Below are 18,790 nucleotides of genomic sequence, written 5' to 3'. Positions count from 1 at the left end.
ACCAACTGGTTCCTTTTAGAAATATATATATATATATATATAATGTTGCACGAATATTACCAAGAATAAGAGCCTTATTGGTTGATGTCTGCATAAGCGCTTAGAAGGACGTCGATATTCGTAACGACCGTTATGAAAAGGCTCAATTTACATGTTCAAGGGGAAATGGGGATGCTTTGGCCCTTAGGAGACCTAATTTTCATATTTGAAGATCTTGAACAAATCAAGCAGTATCTAAAAATTAAGGGCTAGTTTGAGATTGATGTACTTATTTTTAAAACTGTTTTTACTGTACTTTAAGAATGATCAACTATAAAATAAAGTAGCTCAGTATTTGGTAAACTGTATTTTTAAAACTGTTGTGAGTACAAAAAGAAGTATAAAAGTGTTTGGTAAATACTAATACAAAAAAGGTTTCCCTTCATATTATATTAACATCTGTAGTTGCATCACCAAAACCTACTTTGAAAAAACAAATATAAATAAATAAAATTTGAGAATTGTTATCAGCACTCCAATAATCTTATTTGGCACTCCAAACTTTCTATAATTATAAAGAAAAATACATTTGTGAGGAGTGTAAAATAAGATTTTTGGAGTACTAATAACAGTTCCTAAAATTTTCTTCAATGTCTTCAAACAATAATAACATAAAATAAGCATACATTAAAAAAATTATGAATGCATCAAACTTGCAGCAATGTTGTTCCTGAATGTCTCTATTTCTTGTGCTCCAAGTCCTTCGATAATATGATATTCTTCTTGTTCTTCATCCGAGTTTGAGCCATCATTCAAGTTAACCTTCATGTTGTCAAAATGAGTATCACACTAGGCATGCCTTCTTATATAATTGTGAAGCATCATAGTTGCGACTAGTATTTTTACTTGCTTCTTAAAAGGGTAACTAGGCATGTCCTTTAAAATGTTCCACCTCTTTTTTCATACACCAAAAGTGCGTTCAATGACACTCCTAAGTGAAGAGTGTATGTGGTTAAATACCTCTTTAGATCTCATTGGTTCTCTGCCCCTATGAACATCAGGAAGATGATACCTTTCACCTTTATAGGGTCCTAAATAGTCACTCATCTGTGGGTACCCAGCATCCACAAGATAATATTTTCTTGTAATGTTCAAAGCATGCTACTATGATATAAAAAGAAACTATAAAAAGTGCCTAATCAAATGCAAAATTCCAGACATATGCACAAGTTTGAGGCATTACTATTTGGAGGCTTAGAAAACTTTAAAGCACTATTTCGTAAAACATATAAGAATATCCTTGTATCAGGTGCAATTCCTTCCCAACCTCACATGCAAAGATGAATTGCATGTCAAAATTGTTGGAGTTTTGAGCTCCTTTAAGTCCCACATCAGGGAACTCAAGGGAACTTGAGGTCCTTATATTATTTTAGTCTTCTTTATTAGTGATTAGGTGTTGGACCATTTGGAGTGAGGATTGAGGCTTGAGCCACTAATTATGTGGATTACGCTTGATAATTATACCATAATATTAATATTAATTAATCAAGACAAGAGCCTTGGGCCTCACTTGGGGTTAAAATTAATTTGATCAATTAGTTTTAATTTCGAATTAAGTTTTTAATTAAATTAATTAAAAACGTTTTGGTTAATAGACAACTTTTTGGAAAGAGTTGTATAGTTTCAGATACATCCAAAAAGTATTTGAAGAGGTATGAAAGAGCCTATATAACTGGAGTCCTCAGTTCCATCGTAAATCATCTTTTCTTCCTCCTTTTATTCCGTACAAAATTCCTAGAGAGTAAACACACAAAGCAATTCGCTAGAATTCTATAATCCAGTGCGGGTTGTAGAATTAAGTAGTTGTATCCTAGTCGAGCAGACGTTGTAGAACCACAAGCACAAGAGTGGGACTCAAATACTGTTCGAAGAACATAGCTTTTGCGCACCTCAACCTATTGTAATCAAGTTGGTACCATTTTAATTCTTGTATTTGTTTCTGTAATTTCATTCTGTATGGCAAGTATTTTTAGTTAATAAAGTATTAGAATTTCAAGTTCTATTATTTTTGTTATTTTTATTTATTTCTGAATTGTTCTCCAACAAAAATTACATGCGGCCATTACATTTTGAGTTAGTCTCCATTTCCTCTCAATATATAGTACCTGATCTCCAGAAGGTATTGTGGCTTGAACATGCACACCACCAATAGCACCAATTGTAACATCCCACATTGCCCAGGAGAATGGATCTTGTAAGCCTTATATGTATATTCTCATCTCTACCTAGAACGAGGCCTTTTGGGAACTCAATGGCTTCGGGTTCCATCAGAACCCTAAATTTAAGCGAGTTTGCACGAGATCAATCCTAGGATGGGTGACCCACTGGGAATTTCTCGTGTGAGTTCCCAGAAACAAAACCATGAGGGTGTGGTAGGGGCCCAAAAAGGACAATATCGTGTTATGGGTGACCCACTGGGAAGTTCTCGTGTGAGTTCCCAGAAACAAAACTGTAAGGGTGTGGTAGGGGCCCAAAGAGGACAATATCATGCTACGGTAGAGTTGGGTCCGGTATGTTGTGGGGTTCCGGGCCAGGATGTGACAATTTGGTATCAGAGCCAATCCCTGGCTAGATGTGTACCGACGAGGACATCGAGCCCCTAAGAGGGGTGGATTGTAATATCCCACATCATCCAGGGGAGTGGATCCTGTAAGTCTTATATGTATATTCCTATCCCTACCTAGCACGAGGCCTTTTGGAAACTCACTGGCTTCGGGTTCCATCGGAACTCCGAAGCTAAGCGAGTTCGCGCAATAGCAACCCCAGGATGGGTGACCCACTGGGAAGTTCTCATGTGAGTTCCCAGAAACAAAACTGTAAGGGTGTGGTAGGGGCCCAAAAGGGACAATATCGTGCTACAGTAGAGTCAAGTCTGGGATGTGGCAAGGGTCCGAGCCGGAATGTGACACCAATACAATTATGCAAATAATTATTATAACACAATTTTCAATAAATATAATTTAATTCATAAGACAAAGCAAGAAGTATCATATCTTTCTTTTTTACCTTAAAATGGGGCATTCATCTAGAGTCCCTCCATATCTCTACAAGGACACCATTAAACTCAGGATCCAACAGTTTGATAACATCAATAGTCATAATGCATACAGTATCAATTAACTTCCTAAAGTATATGCTCAGAGTCTTGCCAGAGTGTTGAATTCGTTCCTGTGCTGACTTATTCTTTCACCTTGTCCTAGAATAAACAAAAACGTTCCTAACATTTCACTAGGACACGTTCTCCTTGAACCTTTCAATCCATACTTGTTTTGCAGGTCACTACACAATCTCATAAATACCTACTTGTCCATTTTGAACATCCTATGACAACACCTCTCATTTCCTCTTAATATTTCCATCAACCACTTGTATCATGTTTGAGATGAATCCAAACAAGGTGTTTTTTGGATATATGTTTGATAATAATGTTGTATAATACGAACACAAAGGCATTCAGTTTGGTTGAACTATTCCTCATCTTGCAAGATGTCTATATCTTGAAAGAGATATGCAATTTTGAAAAGAAAAAAAATCTCATCATTATTCCTGCAAATAGGAGGAGTACATGCATGAAAAAAAATTATTCTTAAATAAAGAATCCAGATAACAACCATCCAATTATAATCCCAAGTAAAACACAAAGAAATCCAAGTAACCATCCCAAATGACAAATCAAAATATAAACTCAAGTTCTAAGATATTTTAGATTATATTGTCTACCAAGAAATATAAAACTTTGCAAACTAAATGCATCACATGGCACTTAATTTTCGGCTTGTTCATAGTTAAGCAATTGAAGCTTGATGTGCGGATCTTCTATAATTAAGAACATATCTCTCATCTCTGGTTTTAGAAATAATCGAGTTGCAAATAACCACAAATGGGTCTCAGGCCATACACCAGGCAAAAATGAAACAATCTTCATCACTTCAGCAATGCTACTGTTTTGTAAGTCCTTTACCATGTTCGAAGTTGTATTCCTACTCTCAATTACACCAATCAGTCAATTTGTTCTGACAACTTAGCAGCACCTCCCACTTTCCCTTTCTTTGCAATAACTCCTTTTTTTCTTATTCTCTTTCTTAACTTGTGTATCAAATTGTCAAGTTATTTTTTACTTCTTCCCCAAATACTCTTCATTAGCTTGAGTGTTTTTGAGTGGGATAGAATCATCAGAATCACTACTTTTGAGTTGAATGTCGTCATCCTCATTGGATTCATCATTATTTTCATATGGAAGTATACCAGACGAGGGTGCCCAAGCATGATCACCAGTAGCAGTGGTATTCATGAACATCCTATCTAGCTTCTCTTCCATACCAGGGCTAATTCGTTTTCTACACATACTTTTATATATATTTTTTTTTCTTATCTGCAATTTAAAGAAACAAGTGTTAAAATGCATTCATGCTAAATAACAAACAGACAACGTCTAAAAACTACAAAGAAGCTCACAAACCTGAATTTTATTATGCTACCACTAATGATAAGCATCAACGGTGTTGAGCTTAGGATTCCATCCGAGACCACTTTCTTTTCCCTTTAGTTCTTTTCACAATTTCCATTGCTCTTTAAGTGCATTCCACTATTTTTTCAGTTGTTGTTTACTATACGAACCTGGCGCTCAATGCGTTTCTGATGGGTGCAGCTTGTGGGTCCCTAATGGTTATGGTGCTCATGTACTGAGAGATGGATCTCAAGGAGAAGGCCTTCGCTTTGTATTAGTTTTACTAATTATCTTTTATTATAGTATGAAATTATGAACTTTTGTTATATAATTTCATTATTGTGGAATTGGAATACGTTATATCTGGTTATAGTTGTATTTCTTTCAATAAGTGCATTAGTTGGATTAGCACTAAAGAAACTAGCTGGCCTTCAGTTAGGGTAGAATGGCAGAATAGGGTCAATGTAGATTTTGCGAATGAAAGGCTTTTACAAATATTAGCTTAGTTTTTCATAAAAACGTGGGAGATAGCAGGGATTCTTAAATGAAGACAACAATTAAGAAGCATGATTACTTGTATTTTCAGCTTGTGGGTGTTGTTACAGTTGAAGTCACTGGAAGCCCCGCCATTGTTCTTTCTCCAGGTAGGAAGGTATGTTGAGGCCAATGATCACTTTAAAAAAAAAAAAAAAGAAAAAAAAAAAAGAAAGATAGCTAGTTTCTTATCACTGTTTTCAAGTTTTCATTTGTTTTTTGTACTATTTTTTAGGATTCTAAAATTTCTCCGAATGAAAGATGACTTTCAAATGCTAAACGAGGTTTATTCCAATACCCAAGAATCTTCTTCAAGTTTTATTTTTTCCTGTTATAACATTTCTCATATGCTAGTATTTTAGTTGGATTATAATTAAAAAAATATTATGCATTTCCACATTAGTGATTCAGAAATTTTTTGTTTAGACTAGATTGAAAGCTCGCTAATAGCGTCTCTATTATATTTTTTCAGTGTTTTTTGCTTTTTCTACTACAAGATAATGGAGAGCACCATTTCAAGCATTTCATTTGGTAATCCATTCTTTTATTCTAATCTCTTATATTTTATATACATAGAATAAGTTTCCATGCAATACAATTTGCAATTGTAAGTTTGATGGCACGAGTTTAATAGTAATTTTATCTTTACTATATTTCAAGTGTTAGTTAAATATCATATGGTGTCATGAGGTTTATAGAGTGGTAAAATAGTTTGCTTGCACAATGGTAACATACACTGGTAATTCTTCCTCCTTGTTTGGATCTATCAGTGGTCTCCTTTGTATTAGATAGACATGTTAACTCTGTGTCATTTGCCCTCGTTTTATAGGGAAGGGACATTCAAATAGTCTGGTTTTTATGGTCCTTGACTAAGGAACCTCTGCAGTTTGATAAATCATACTTTGTGTAAGACTCAAAAAGTTTTGTGAAAACTGATCATTTTATATCATTTTGTTTGCATGTGACTATGAACATTTGTACCTACTCATTGTTGATAGTGAACTGTTGAACGGGAAATCAAAGGGGTTGCTGAAACTTCCGACAGATGTTGCTTTAGTAGAGGATGCTGAGTTCTGTAAATATGTTGACCTGTATACAAAGTTAATTTGTGTTCGAGGTTGTTTCAGTCCTATTTATGGTTCCAAAAATGTCACTTATTGCAAGTTTGGGACAAAGACTACATGATGTTATCGATGCATAATGTATAGAACCATTCAACTAACTTTAAATAATAGGGAAATGTTGCTTTTGTAGTTTTGTTGGTATTTGTATATGATAATACAATGTATTATAATTTACATAATTTATAGTTCATTATACATAACAATTCACATCTAGTTTATATATATTCACATAACTTACAGATTATTCATTATTAATAATAATTTGTTTTTAATTTGTATATGGTGTCAAATATGACGTTTGATTTTTTATTACACATGGCATCTATTATTAACGAAGGTTCAAATAACGTTGCAATGTAGTATTTGCCACGGTCATGTCTCGTCGTATATAGTTGTCCAAACATTTGCAATATAAGTTTGTTGCGACGTGTCCATCATCATCGCCAAAAGAATTTTATGACATTTTTAACTCCTTTTTCGATGCATCCCTTTTGTTTGCAAAATTTTTTTTGCAGCCAACGAATGATTATAGCTTGGCTACATAGAATTTTCCAAAGGCAATTGGTGAAGTTGACAGTTTGGTTAAACACTAGAGTTACCGAATCAGCTCGATCTAGGACTCTTGACAATTCGGTTCAGCATCAAGCTCTCATTTTTCAACTAGTTATCTATCCTAAGTCTCAGCCGGTGAAGAGTCTTTGATTCTTTCGCTTGAGGCGATCACTCATTAGCATTCTTAGCGAATGGAGTGTTCTATGTTTGGTTACTCCCAAGTCATATTCAGAGTTAGGCAGTCAGACGACCAAACAACTTTTACCATAAAGACATTCATTTCCTTTAAGTAAATTTATCCCTACAGCTTGATACTGATTTGGTGCACCCATATCCTCACCAATAGAGTTGAGGTTGCCAGACCTAGTGCAAAAGATCCAGAACTTCATAGTGATTTGCATAACCTTATCTTTAGCTTAAAGGACCCTAGGCCGATAGTGTTCCTAGGCCAAAGTCACTTGGTGCAAAAGTTAGCAACGCATTTAATCACCACTTGACCACATTCATATTATTTGCATTATCTAACTTAGTAATGAGTTTGCATGCCCGCATTAGCAATCAACCACATAAGAATATAGCTAGCAAATTAGTTACTCAGCATGTGCGTCATGTAAGCTTTGTAACTTTTAAAGTCAACAATACTAGATTTCTAAAACTGCAACCTGGTTCGCATACAATAATCGCAAGCTCAGCTCACGACGATGGGATTTTTCCCTTTCTTTAGCTCGCCAGTTTTACGGTTTTTTGTAGCTTTATATGTAATTACCCAATTATCAAGCAAATATATATGTGAACTGATAGTGGAAGAGTTTGATTAAGGCACAATGAGTTAGCGTGTCTTGATTGTGGGACTGGAACTTAAGTTCACCCTCTTACCAAGTAGCAAGTAGTTATAAATATCCATTTACAAGAATCAAACTTAAAGATCTCGTACTTTCAAGTAGAACAGAGTTGAACATCACTAGATTGTAATACTAAGTGATATAATCAAGAATTATCTTTTAAGATGTGACTTCAGTGTTGTATAGCCCTAAGTGATGCGCAACTATTAGATATTCTATTTTTAGTTTCATTTATTAACTTGGCAGAATATGGTCGAAATATTAATATCGACCTAAGATATAATTCAATTCGAAATCAATTATGAACTAATTTAAAGAACAAATAAAAAGGAATTGAAGCATCTACCTAAGAAATAAATTAACATCACCAACTCGTCCAAGTTGACGGAACCTGGCTGGAATTAAGCTTGCCGGTTCTTTGTAAATTCGTCAGAAAATAGAGTAGTTAGGGTTTGAACTGGAAATCACAAATATGAAGAGTCATTTCATACCAACCTAGAGGTCGGCCTTGTCGGAATCGTCGAAGTTGTTGCTAGCTGCCATTGTGTATTCAATGAGTCTCAAAAAGAAGAGCAAGAGAGAGAGGATAGAGAAGGGAGAAAGGAACATTTTTAGGAGAGAGTTTGGTTTTGGTTCATTTAAGGTTTGGGATTTTTCAGGCATCGCAAAGAGGAGCTAAGAGAGAAGGGGAAAAAAATTAAGTATATATAATTTGTATAAAGACAGACATACTTGAAGTAACATAAAATTAGAAGGGAAAAATTGTCACTCCAATGTGCTTTTGAATAGTGACTCAATGTAAAATGACTTCTAGTATATATTAAACTGTCACTCCAATGTTACGTATCATTGAAGAATTTTTTTTTATATATTTTTTTGATACAACAATATATTTAAACTAAAGACTGAAAAATAAATTAGTATCAAACTCGTCATGCACGAAGGTCGAAGTTATGACCTCATTTAAAAGTCAAAAGGATATCACTAGACTTGTAATACTAAGCATCAATCATTATATTAGATTGCGATTTTGTTATAACTTTGTTGTGGTCACTTTAGTACTACATTTTAGAGATTGCAATTTTGTTTTAACTTTATTTTGGTCACTTAATACTGCAGTCAAGTGACATTCATTTCTTTTCTCACAGAAAAGGTCTTATGTTTGAATCTCATGAACGACAAGTTTGATTAAAGCTCAACCTGACCCATCATTTATATCACCAAATTATCGACAACTTAACCAACTGTTATTATATCTAAAGTTGTATGATTAAAGCTCTCTTCGTTTATATTTCTAGTGTGACAGGACTAGGGTGGTGCTATCTACTCCTCTTTTTACCTCCAATACACCCCCTTCAATATTTGGCCACCTAATTGAATAGATTGAAGAAAATTAAAGAATATAAATTAACAAGCCATGTTTGAGAAGTAAAAATAAGTGTGTATGGATTTGGAATCAAATTTGTGGGGCAGCCTCTACTTGGTGACCAATCACTTCACAATATACAAAAATTCCAAAAAATAAAAAATAAAAAATGAAAAACTAACCAAAAGCCCCAAAAAACTTTCCTTTTAATCATCAGGACAAAACAATTCTATAATACCCAAATTGGGCATGAGAAAGAAGACAAGGGAAAAAGCATTTAAGGGATATCACATGCAAAAGCTAAAATTAGGCTACAGGAGACAGCCATGCAGGAAACTCACATGCATTTATCAAGACAAGTAGTTCACATGCAAAGCAAAAAAAAAAGAAGACAAATAAGCAGACCACGTTTCAGCAACAATAGAAGATGACAAGTACCAAGGAGATGTTCATACCATACATTTGTAAAAATTTTAAATCATAGTATTCTCACTCAATCTGTATAAGAGAAGTTCCCTTCATTATACAAACACACCTTAACATCTCAACACCAAATACACCATACTTCAATCCTCATACACTCAAGCATCCTAAAATTTCATAGCATCCTTTGTAAACACTAACCATACTTCAATCCTCATACACTCAAGCATCCTAAAATTTCATAGCATCCTTTGTAAACACTTCTTTGTAAACATTTCTTTTTGTAAACATTCCATATATCAATAAAAGTTCAAGTGTACAGATTCAAGCAATCTCCAAGTTTTAAGTAAGTTTTCTTTTCTTTCTATTAATGTGTTTGTTTAATTAGACTTGTAGTCCAAAACAGGGAAACACTATTGTAATTATATTATTAACCTTCTAAACTGACGATCATACTTTATTCGAGCACTCTGTTATAGTTGAATGCTTGGTATATAAATAACTGGACATTAACTAGGGTATCTCTAAATTCAGCCGTTAAGGCCTTATACTTGCATTGTGAGTGGTCGTCATACTAAAACATGTCAAGTTCCATATGCAAGGTTTTATGTCTAGTTGTTATAATGAACATCCGACTATTTAACCGGGCCTGCTTTGCTAATTTGGTATCAGAGTCAAGTTTAGCATTTTAATAGTATAATTATAATAGTAAAGTACCTTGAGGACAGAAGTCATTAACACAACTGATATCACACTTGTTTATTTTGTATGAACAACAGATATTTTTGTCCTTATAGACCTTGTCAATGACAACCACCAGATATTTATTGTCCTAGACACCTGATTATAACTCGCATAAAGAGAAGATTAGCACACATATCCAAAAGAATTATCATGACTTTGAAGAAGCATAAGTTTTATCTTGGTTATCTTGAACATCCTTCATTTATTAGTAAATATAATAATACAAAAATGCAACATAAAGTTTTAAAAGCAAAGAGAGCAATAGGTCAAACTTTAGAGACCTTGAGTGTGACATCACATATCGCCCAGGGGAGTGATCCTTATATGTATATTCTCATCCCTACCTAGCACGAGGCCTTTTGGGAACTCATTGGCTTCGGGTTCCGTAGGAACTCCGAAGTTAAGCGAGAAGAGGGCTAGAGCACTCCCATGATGGGTGACCCACTGGGAAGTTGCTCGTGAGTTCCCAAAAACAAAACCATGAGAGAATGGTAAGCCCAAAACGGATAATATCGTGCTACGGTGGAGTGGGGCCCGGGAAGTGGTCCCGCCCGGGCCGAGATGTGACACTGAGAGAAGAAAGAGAGTTTCTAAGAAATCAGTTAGCCGTAACTTTAGAGAAAGGTAGACTGTAGTTTATGATATATTATCTTAATTTAGAAATTAGTGAACCACCAAAAAAAAAAAAAAAAAAAAAACTTTAAACCATAATAGTTTAGTTTGTTATTTTTCATTGAGAAAACATAATCATATTTTGCATAATGAAGAAAATCCACAAGCCAATAGTATTATAGATCTTAATATTAGTCAAGTATAAAATATAAAATTAGAAAATCATAAGCATAATCATTTGTTAAACCAATTGTTAGAGCATTTTTAGACAAATTCCATAAAAACAATCAGACAAAATTTAGATAATATTACATCTCAGTTAGAAGATAATAATAAAAATAGTCAAATGTTTCCTAGCAAAATAGAGATAAAAGAGCTTGTTGATCTCATAGATAGTAAGCCTAAGCAAGTAGAACTCAAATCATTAGAAATAGTTGAGCAGTTAAAATTAGAAGTTCAAAAGATTCAATTAGTGCAAAAAAAGTTGAGTGAACAAGTAGATAAACTACATAATAACATAGATAGATTATTAGTTTAATGACCGATTCTAGAACTACCAAAAAATATATCCAAGTTTTGAAATAAATTAGTAAGCTAGATAAAGAACCAGTAGGTTTAACAGATTTTTCAACACAAGTAGCTACTAGTAATATTCTCATTAGGCAAAATAATTTAATTATTCAATTAGTTTTAAGTTTGGCTAAGAAATTAAATCAGGTTGAAGAACAAATAGCAGAAATAAACCAAGTTTTACATAACGCATCTTCATCATTCCACCATCTTTGTTAGAAAAATTAGAAAATTTAACTTTAAGTACAAATAATCATATTAGAAGATCTAAGATAAATCATTTTGATAATAGAAAATGGAACTCATTAGGAGAAAAGAAAAAGAAGTAGTTAGAGTTGAAGATATTTACCCAAATGAAGAAGAAGCATAAGAATTTATTAGAAAAGGTTTTGAGAAAACACAGAAAAATAAATACAATTTGTATCAATTAGGTTTATTTGAAAATAGAAGTAGGATTGTAAGTACCATCAGTCAATATGAATTTAGTTGTATTGATAAAGAAGTAACACTTAATTTACTTAGTAAAGAAGCAGATATGCATTTGAGAAAATCACATTTCAGTTAGATTCACATAGGAACAATATTAATTGGAATAGCAGAATTAACCATAGCACAAGTAGGCACAAAAACTTTAGTATACATAGATGATGATAGATGGGATAATCACTAACAAACAACAATAACAATAGCCGAAGTAGACTTAAGTTCAAACTTAGCAGTCATAGGATGTATTCCAAATTTTGTTATGATAATAAACGAATTTAGTAAATATATTAAAGTAAGTATAAGAACAAAAAATTATAATATGAAAGGAGTGTATAAAAATTAGTGTATTAGCTTAATGTATATGAAGAATGTAGTACCACAGGAGTAGAAAATCCAGGATACACGGGTAGAACTAATCAACAATTTTTGAGACAAACAAATGAAAAATATAATGAACAAGCAGAAGTAGATTATGTTGAAGAAAATATGATAAAGCCACCTAGAAAAAATAGGATTCCATATTTGAGAGGGTTAGAAAAAATTAATATAGCAGGAAATATATTAAATTTAGATAATGTAGATCCACAAGATTGGGAAAGAACAATTGAGAGATGGGAAAAAAGTTGCGTACATGCAGCATTAATGTTAGATTTTAGTAATTCATAAAATATGTTAGATTATTTTAAGCATACTTTAAATGATTTAGTTTTTGATTATTTTCAGTCATGGAAAATACAAAATTTCGAACAGCATTAGGTAGCCAAGACACATTTTAATATTGATGGTTTTGTTACTTTGATTAAACAAGAATTTTTAGAACATAATAGGTTAGATGACAGAAGCGAACAAGAACAAATAAGAGCAATTAGAAATTTAGAACAATTATAAATTTGTGATTTATAATATATAGCTGAGTATACTACAGATTTCTTTAAATATTTAGGAAGAACAGGTAGAATTAGTGGTATTAATTTATTAGATACTTATATAACAAAAATAAAATGACCAATAAGAGAAAAAATTTGGAATGAATGACAAAAGCATCCAAAGAAAAATGATATTGCAATAAGACATAGAATTCAACATGTATATGACATACTTATACATGAATGTAGTCAAATAAAATATAAGAGACAGATTAGGAAACAATTTTACATGAGTTGTAAAAATATAGATTTACTACAACAGTATGGTTGTAATAAGAAAAATAAGCATAAGAAAATATACAAAAAAAAATATAGGCCATATAAACTATACAAACAATATAAGAATTTCAGCATAAGACCTTCAAGAACGTATAAGAAGAGAAAATATATTCCAAAATAATTTAGGAAAAGAAGTGACAGACCTTGGATTAGAAAATATAAAGCACCAAAAGATAATAATAGTTGTAAATGTTATTTATATGAAGAAGTTGGACATATTAGACCTAAATGCCCAAAGTTAGCAAAACAGCCGAGAAATAAAATACATTTGATGGAGTTGAATATATAGTTTAGATAATTTAAGTGATAATGAAAGTATTTATAGTATAGAGAGTATTAACATGATAGATTCAGACTCGAAAAATTCAAGTAGCACAAATAGTGATATAGAAGAGTATATGTGTGCATGTCACATCCCCGCTCGGGCCCTCATCATATTCGGGCTTGACTCCATCGTAGCACGATATTGTCTACTTTGGGCCTCTATCACATCCTCACGGTTTTGTTTCTAGGAACTCACAAGAAAACTTCCCAGTGGGTCACCCATCATAGGATTGCTCTCGTGCGTTACTCGCTTAACTTCGGAGTTCCTACGAAACCCGAAGCCAGTGAGCTTCCAAAAAGTCTCGTGCTAGGTAGAGATGAGAATATACATATAAGGCTTACAGGATCCGCTCCCCTGGGTGATGTGGGATGTTACAATCCACCCCCTTAGGGGCCCGACGTCCTCGTCGGCACACCACGGCCAGGGTTAGGCTCTGATACCAAATTGTTACATCCCGGCCCGGGCCTTCACCACATCCCGGGCTCGACTCCACCGTAGCATGATATTGTCAGTTTTGGGCTCCTACCACACCTTCACGATTTTGTTTCTGGGAACTCATATGAGAACTTCTCAATGGGTCACTCATCATGGCATTGCTCTCGCACGCTACTCACTTAACTTTGGAGTTCCTACAGAACCTGAAGCCAGTGAGCTCCCAAAAGGTCTCGTGCTAGGTAAAGATGAGAATATACATATAAGGCTTATAGGATCCACTCCCCTGGACGATGTGGGATGTTACAATGCATTCATAGAAGAACAATATGAAGAAGAATATAAATAAATTAATTTAGGTTGGCCAAAAAATTGTCGTAAGTGTAGTAAATTAGTTGCAAATAAATACTATAATACATATTCAATATTGTGCGAAAAGTGTTATAATAATAAGTTATTAGAAATTAATTCAGCAGAATCACAAGAAAGTACTGAGATATTAGAAAATACTGTTCATAGTATAGAAAAGCCAAAAAATAGTTATTTAATTACCATAAATTGCGAAATAGAATTAGCAAACGAACTTAAGATACAAAAGACAACTATGATAGATTCATGGAGTACAAAAAATGTCATAAGGGAAGAGTTCGTATCAGAAAAATATAGACAATAATTAGAAAAACTAGTGAGAATAACACAATTTGATGAGAGACCAGTTTACTTAATACATTGTATTAATAACGAGTCTATTAAAGTAGAAAAACAACAATTTAATTTACCATTAACATTTGTTTTACCGGTAGGATCATATCCATTTATTTTAGGCTTAAACTTTTTGAAAAGTTTGGCTATCTTGATAAAATATTCATCAACCATGTCTCTCAACTAGAATTATTTCCTAAAAAACTTACAAAAGTATTAGAAGATTATCTAGAAAAATAAAAAGAAATTTGCATAAGTTTATTAGTATTCCTCCAGATTGGTATGTACATATGCATAAGGAGAAAGTTAGACATATAACCATGATTAATGAATAGTCTTTTAGACTATCCCTTATCTCCTCACATAGGTGAACTACTTTATACAAAAATATTCTAAAATCTCGAAGGATCCAAATGCTAGCCTTAGATGAATTTGAAGATTTTAGATATGATATGGTATTAGTAGCAGAAGAAGAAGAACTGTATATTTACAGTAAGACAAAGATTAGTCATCAGCCATATCATTTTAATTAAGAATGAATAGTGCTAGGTAATTTTTGTTAAAACTCTCAAAAAAAAAAAAAAAAAAAAAAAATATATATATATATATATATATAATAGTAATAAGAAATGCCAAGTGCAGCAATACAGCGACAATGATTCAGATAAGCATCGGAATGTCGATGTGAATTAAGGGGGCTGAAGAGACAGGAGAAAAAAGTGATGGCAAACCCTCGAAGGAACACCCAGAGCTCAGAGAACCCCTTCCACGCCCAAACCCTCACATCCTCTTCAGTCACTCACTTTCTCAAGAAACCCCACGCCTTCCCCTTCCTCCTCTCAATCTTCCTTTTCCTGACGTGGGTCTCTCTCCGACTTCAGCACTCCTCTTCTCCTTCTCGTTTTTCCATCAACAAAGACGACGCCCATAAAAAATGGAGCCAATCGAGCGATTCCAGAGCCAATCTCGTGAGGTTCGGTTCTGGGTTTCCTTCCCCGATTGCCAAAGACAAGAGGGGATGGTTGCTCGACCCCATCTCCCTCGCCAAAGATTCTCGTATTTCAGGTACACCCCCTTTCTCTTTCTGCATTTTTCGCTTCTGGGTTCGTCGAGAGAGTCGATTTTTCACCAAATATGCAATTGAATTTCTAGCTTGTTGGTTGTGTAGATTGATAGTTGAATTCGCATTCTTATCAAGTTATATTGTTGCAGGAAATTGAATTGCTTCGTTTTTGTTTTCGATTTTTTTGCATCGATTTTCTCTTTGACTTGGACTTCCAACTCAAATCTGATCCCATCACACAAATTGCATTTGGTGGTAGTTTGGAGGTTGACGGAATAATTGTGCTCCTTTGTAGGTGGAGCTCTGAGCTGTGTATCGCTTCATCTTGGAGAAATCCGGCCTGGCGGTTTAAGGGGGAATCACAGGCACTATTCTTGCAATGAAACATTTGTCATATGGGGGGCTGAAACAAGGTTTAGGGTAAGCCCTCGCCGCTTCAATACGAGTCTAAATGCCTTTACCATTTGTTTGTTGTTTGGAGTAAACTAAATGTCTAGATTATCTATCCTGGTATCTGGATGAATTGATTTTGGCGATCTACATGATTTTCTAGAGCAATGTGACACGAGTTGAAAAGTACCAAGTTGATAGAGGAGGATAGCATGCATGAAACAACTAAAATATGAAAACTTTGACATAACTTGCGCTTCATATCTAGATATGTGGACAGTTTGCCTTATTGTGTACCTGATGTCGGGTCAAAACTTACTTCTGGTGGAAAATAAATTTGCTGGTACTTGGTATTTTATATGTTTAAAACAAGACAACTGAAGGGAACTCACTTAAGTTTTAAATCCCCGCTTCATTTATATGGACAATCTCATTGAAAAAGGACGGGAAGATACATTTGTTTTTTCTCTATGTGCTGTAATTTTTATTCTAATTTCTAACATTGGCGAAATGTTGGACCTACATCTGATATGTCAATGTTTTCATCACTCTTTTGCAAGTTGTATTCCCAGATTTTATTTCCCATTTTGCCGATGTTACATGTACCGTTATGGCTTATATAAGTTTAAATTTCCTGATTTTATGGCCTTTTCTGCAGTAAACAGTCAAAGTGATGATGGACCTACACCTAGTAATTAAAGATTTGATTTTAAGGAAAACTAACGAAAAGTTAAAAAAAACTTCCCTTTTAATGAAAAGCCCTTTTTAAAGGTATAGTGAATAGTACCAGGGAAATGCATAAATGTGGTTTTTCGTTAAAAGTGAACAGTACCGGGAGTTTTTTGTTAAACCTCCCTTGATTTTAATGTGCATCCGTTGGGTAATTTGGCACTAGTTGTTGAGAGAAGGCTTGTAGGTATCTGTTGTTCACTATGGGTGATTTCTATGTAAACCACATGAATACAATCTACGTATAAAATAGTGACGTAATCGTAGATGTCTAATTTCAGAGTGTTTCACTTCATAACCTTGTTATATTAGTTTACTTACTCTTTTCGTTGTGAACTACTGAAGCTGGAGACTGACCAGGTGGATGAAGGCTATGCTGAAGTGACTATTGGTGCAGATGAGGTTGCTGTAGCTGCTAGCCCAAGTAGCACTGCCCATGCTCTAATAAATATAGATCCGGTACGGACTACATACTTTATAGGATGCCAAGACAGCATCATAAACTATAACAGCTCAAGTACAGATTTTAATGTGTGGAAAAATCTGTGAGTATAAGTTTTCTGCGAGGCGGCTTATACAGTAACTTAAAGTCTAACATTAAAAGTTGTTTTGTCCAACATGTGATTTGCAATGTTAGGGCAAAGCTTAGCAAGATTACAGATAGCCTATCTAACAAGATTCTCTTAGCTTTTACGTATATATGTACTTTCTGTCCTAGCATGTGATTTGCAGTGCATTGCAAAGTCACAAGTTTACTTAGGTGTTTTCGTTTCAACTAGCATTGCTTCTCAGCAATCATGAATAATGTACAGTCCATATCTTTAGCTTCCCAGCAATCATTCTTTTGTTTCCAGAAAAACTAGAATTCTGTTTTCGCAAACTTTTCTCACTTAATATTGGAATGGATCTTTACAAGTTTTATGTATCCACTGCCTATATAGTCTTTGTGCAATGAATGCAATGGGTTGGTAGGAAACGAATATCTAATTTTTGTTTAAAGTTTAAACTGTCTTTACATATTGTAAATAAGATTACATTACTTGAGTTATTTGATTTGTGCATAACGTGATGACAATTCTTATAAAGACTGAAGTCCTTTATATTGCTGTATAGCTATAATTACTCTTAAGTTCTCAGTTTCCTCAAGTGTAAGGTGAAAAACCTTTGAGCCAGGTTCGTAGTGATATTTCTCCGACGGACTTTGACTGAAATTTCATAGAAAAGTGAGGCCTAACTAGAGAAAAACTTTGAGCATTGAAGTATTGGTAGTTTTGGTGATGCTTTCCTGCAATGGTTGATTCTGGAACAGATCGCTTGGACGAAAAATATGAAATTTGGATACAATAAACGTCAATGTCTCAGTTTTCTTCTTCTCCGATTGACCTTGCATTAAAACCCTTATGGAAAATTTACGTACGTTAAAAAAAAAAAAATTAAAAAAAAAAAAAAAAATTCTCCATTTCATAGTGCGCAGAAAGGGTTGAAAACGAAAAAAAAGCAAGATTGTCAAGTTCCGCTGGAAGTGGGAGAGCATTGCGACCAACTCCTAATGAATTTTTATGTGAGTCAAGAAAGAAAAATTGATGATATTAAGATTTTACAAAGAAGCGATTGTGGGTTTGATCTTGGATGAAATGGGTCGGCCGTCCCATTTGTTAAGTGGGCTCGCCCAAGTATTGCTCAAGATCCTAGTCGCCAGCTTTAAATGACTTGTTATCTTTGCAGTCGGGATTTTTTTTTTTTTTGCAACGGGCTTCTCCGTCACAATTCCCAGCCTAAACTAGTATTAAGTGACGAAGGCGTTATCACATATAACAAAACTATGTAGTTATTTTCACCTAAAATTTTCGTGACGCCTCATACATGATGCTGACAGTGACATGGAAAATGTGTCACATATTATGAATGTGACGCATTTTATCTGTCGTCACATAATTTTCTTGTAATGAATATTAACATTAGAGGCAGTGTAAACACAAAAAATTCCTGAAACAAGAACACATGTACAAAATAATATTTGTAATATTAATGAATTTTGGGGTTACAATCTCTTTATAATTTGATCCTCTGATTCGATCTTCGTAAGGTGTTGATTTGTGGATGTGCGATTGATCCAAGGGCCGTCGAGGCTTGATCTTGGATGAACAGTTTGAAGTTTCTTCAAGGGCCGTTGGGGCTTGATCTTGAATAATGGTTGTGCGGATT

At 34.0% G+C, this 18,790-nt stretch overlaps 1 protein-coding gene and 1 pseudogene across 1 annotated transcript; one reads left to right on the top strand and one right to left on the bottom strand.

Moving 5' to 3' along the window:
* Nucleotides 1-675: 675 nt before the first annotated feature.
* LOC148692365 (uncharacterized) lies at nt 676-4,357 on the bottom strand (annotated as a pseudogene).
* Nucleotides 4,358-15,029: 10,672 nt separating this feature from the next.
* On the top strand, nt 15,030-17,510 carry LOC137745609 (RmlC-type cupin). The gene is made up of 3 exons (XM_068485585.2): nt 15,030-15,468; nt 15,762-15,886; nt 16,931-17,510. Exons 1-3 carry the CDS (start codon nt 15,126-15,128, stop codon nt 17,132-17,134), a joined length of 672 nt encoding a protein of 223 aa, XP_068341686.2. The 5' UTR covers nt 15,030-15,125; the 3' UTR covers nt 17,135-17,510.
* Nucleotides 17,511-18,790: the final 1,280 nt, after the last annotated feature.

Source organism: Pyrus communis, chromosome 12 (genome assembly GCF_041283825.1).
Source record: "Pyrus communis isolate YQ-2024b chromosome 12, ASM4128382v1, whole genome shotgun sequence".
Lineage (NCBI taxonomy): Eukaryota > Viridiplantae > Streptophyta > Magnoliopsida > Rosales > Rosaceae > Pyrus > Pyrus communis.
The sequence above is the reverse complement of the archived record's forward strand: the minus strand, read 5'-3'. Positions and strand labels throughout refer to the sequence as shown.

Coding starts and splice junctions, on each gene's coding strand:
- LOC137745609 (XM_068485585.2), top strand. CDS start 15,126: ATGGCAAACCCTCGAAGGAACACCCAGAGCTCAGAGAACCCCTTCCAC. Junction 15,469..15,761: donor CAAAGATTCTCGTATTTCAG/GTACACCCCCTT, acceptor GCTCCTTTGTAG/GTGGAGCTCTGAGCTGTGTA. Junction 15,887..16,930: donor GGGCTGAAACAAGGTTTAGG/GTAAGCCCTCGC, acceptor GAACTACTGAAG/CTGGAGACTGACCAGGTGGA.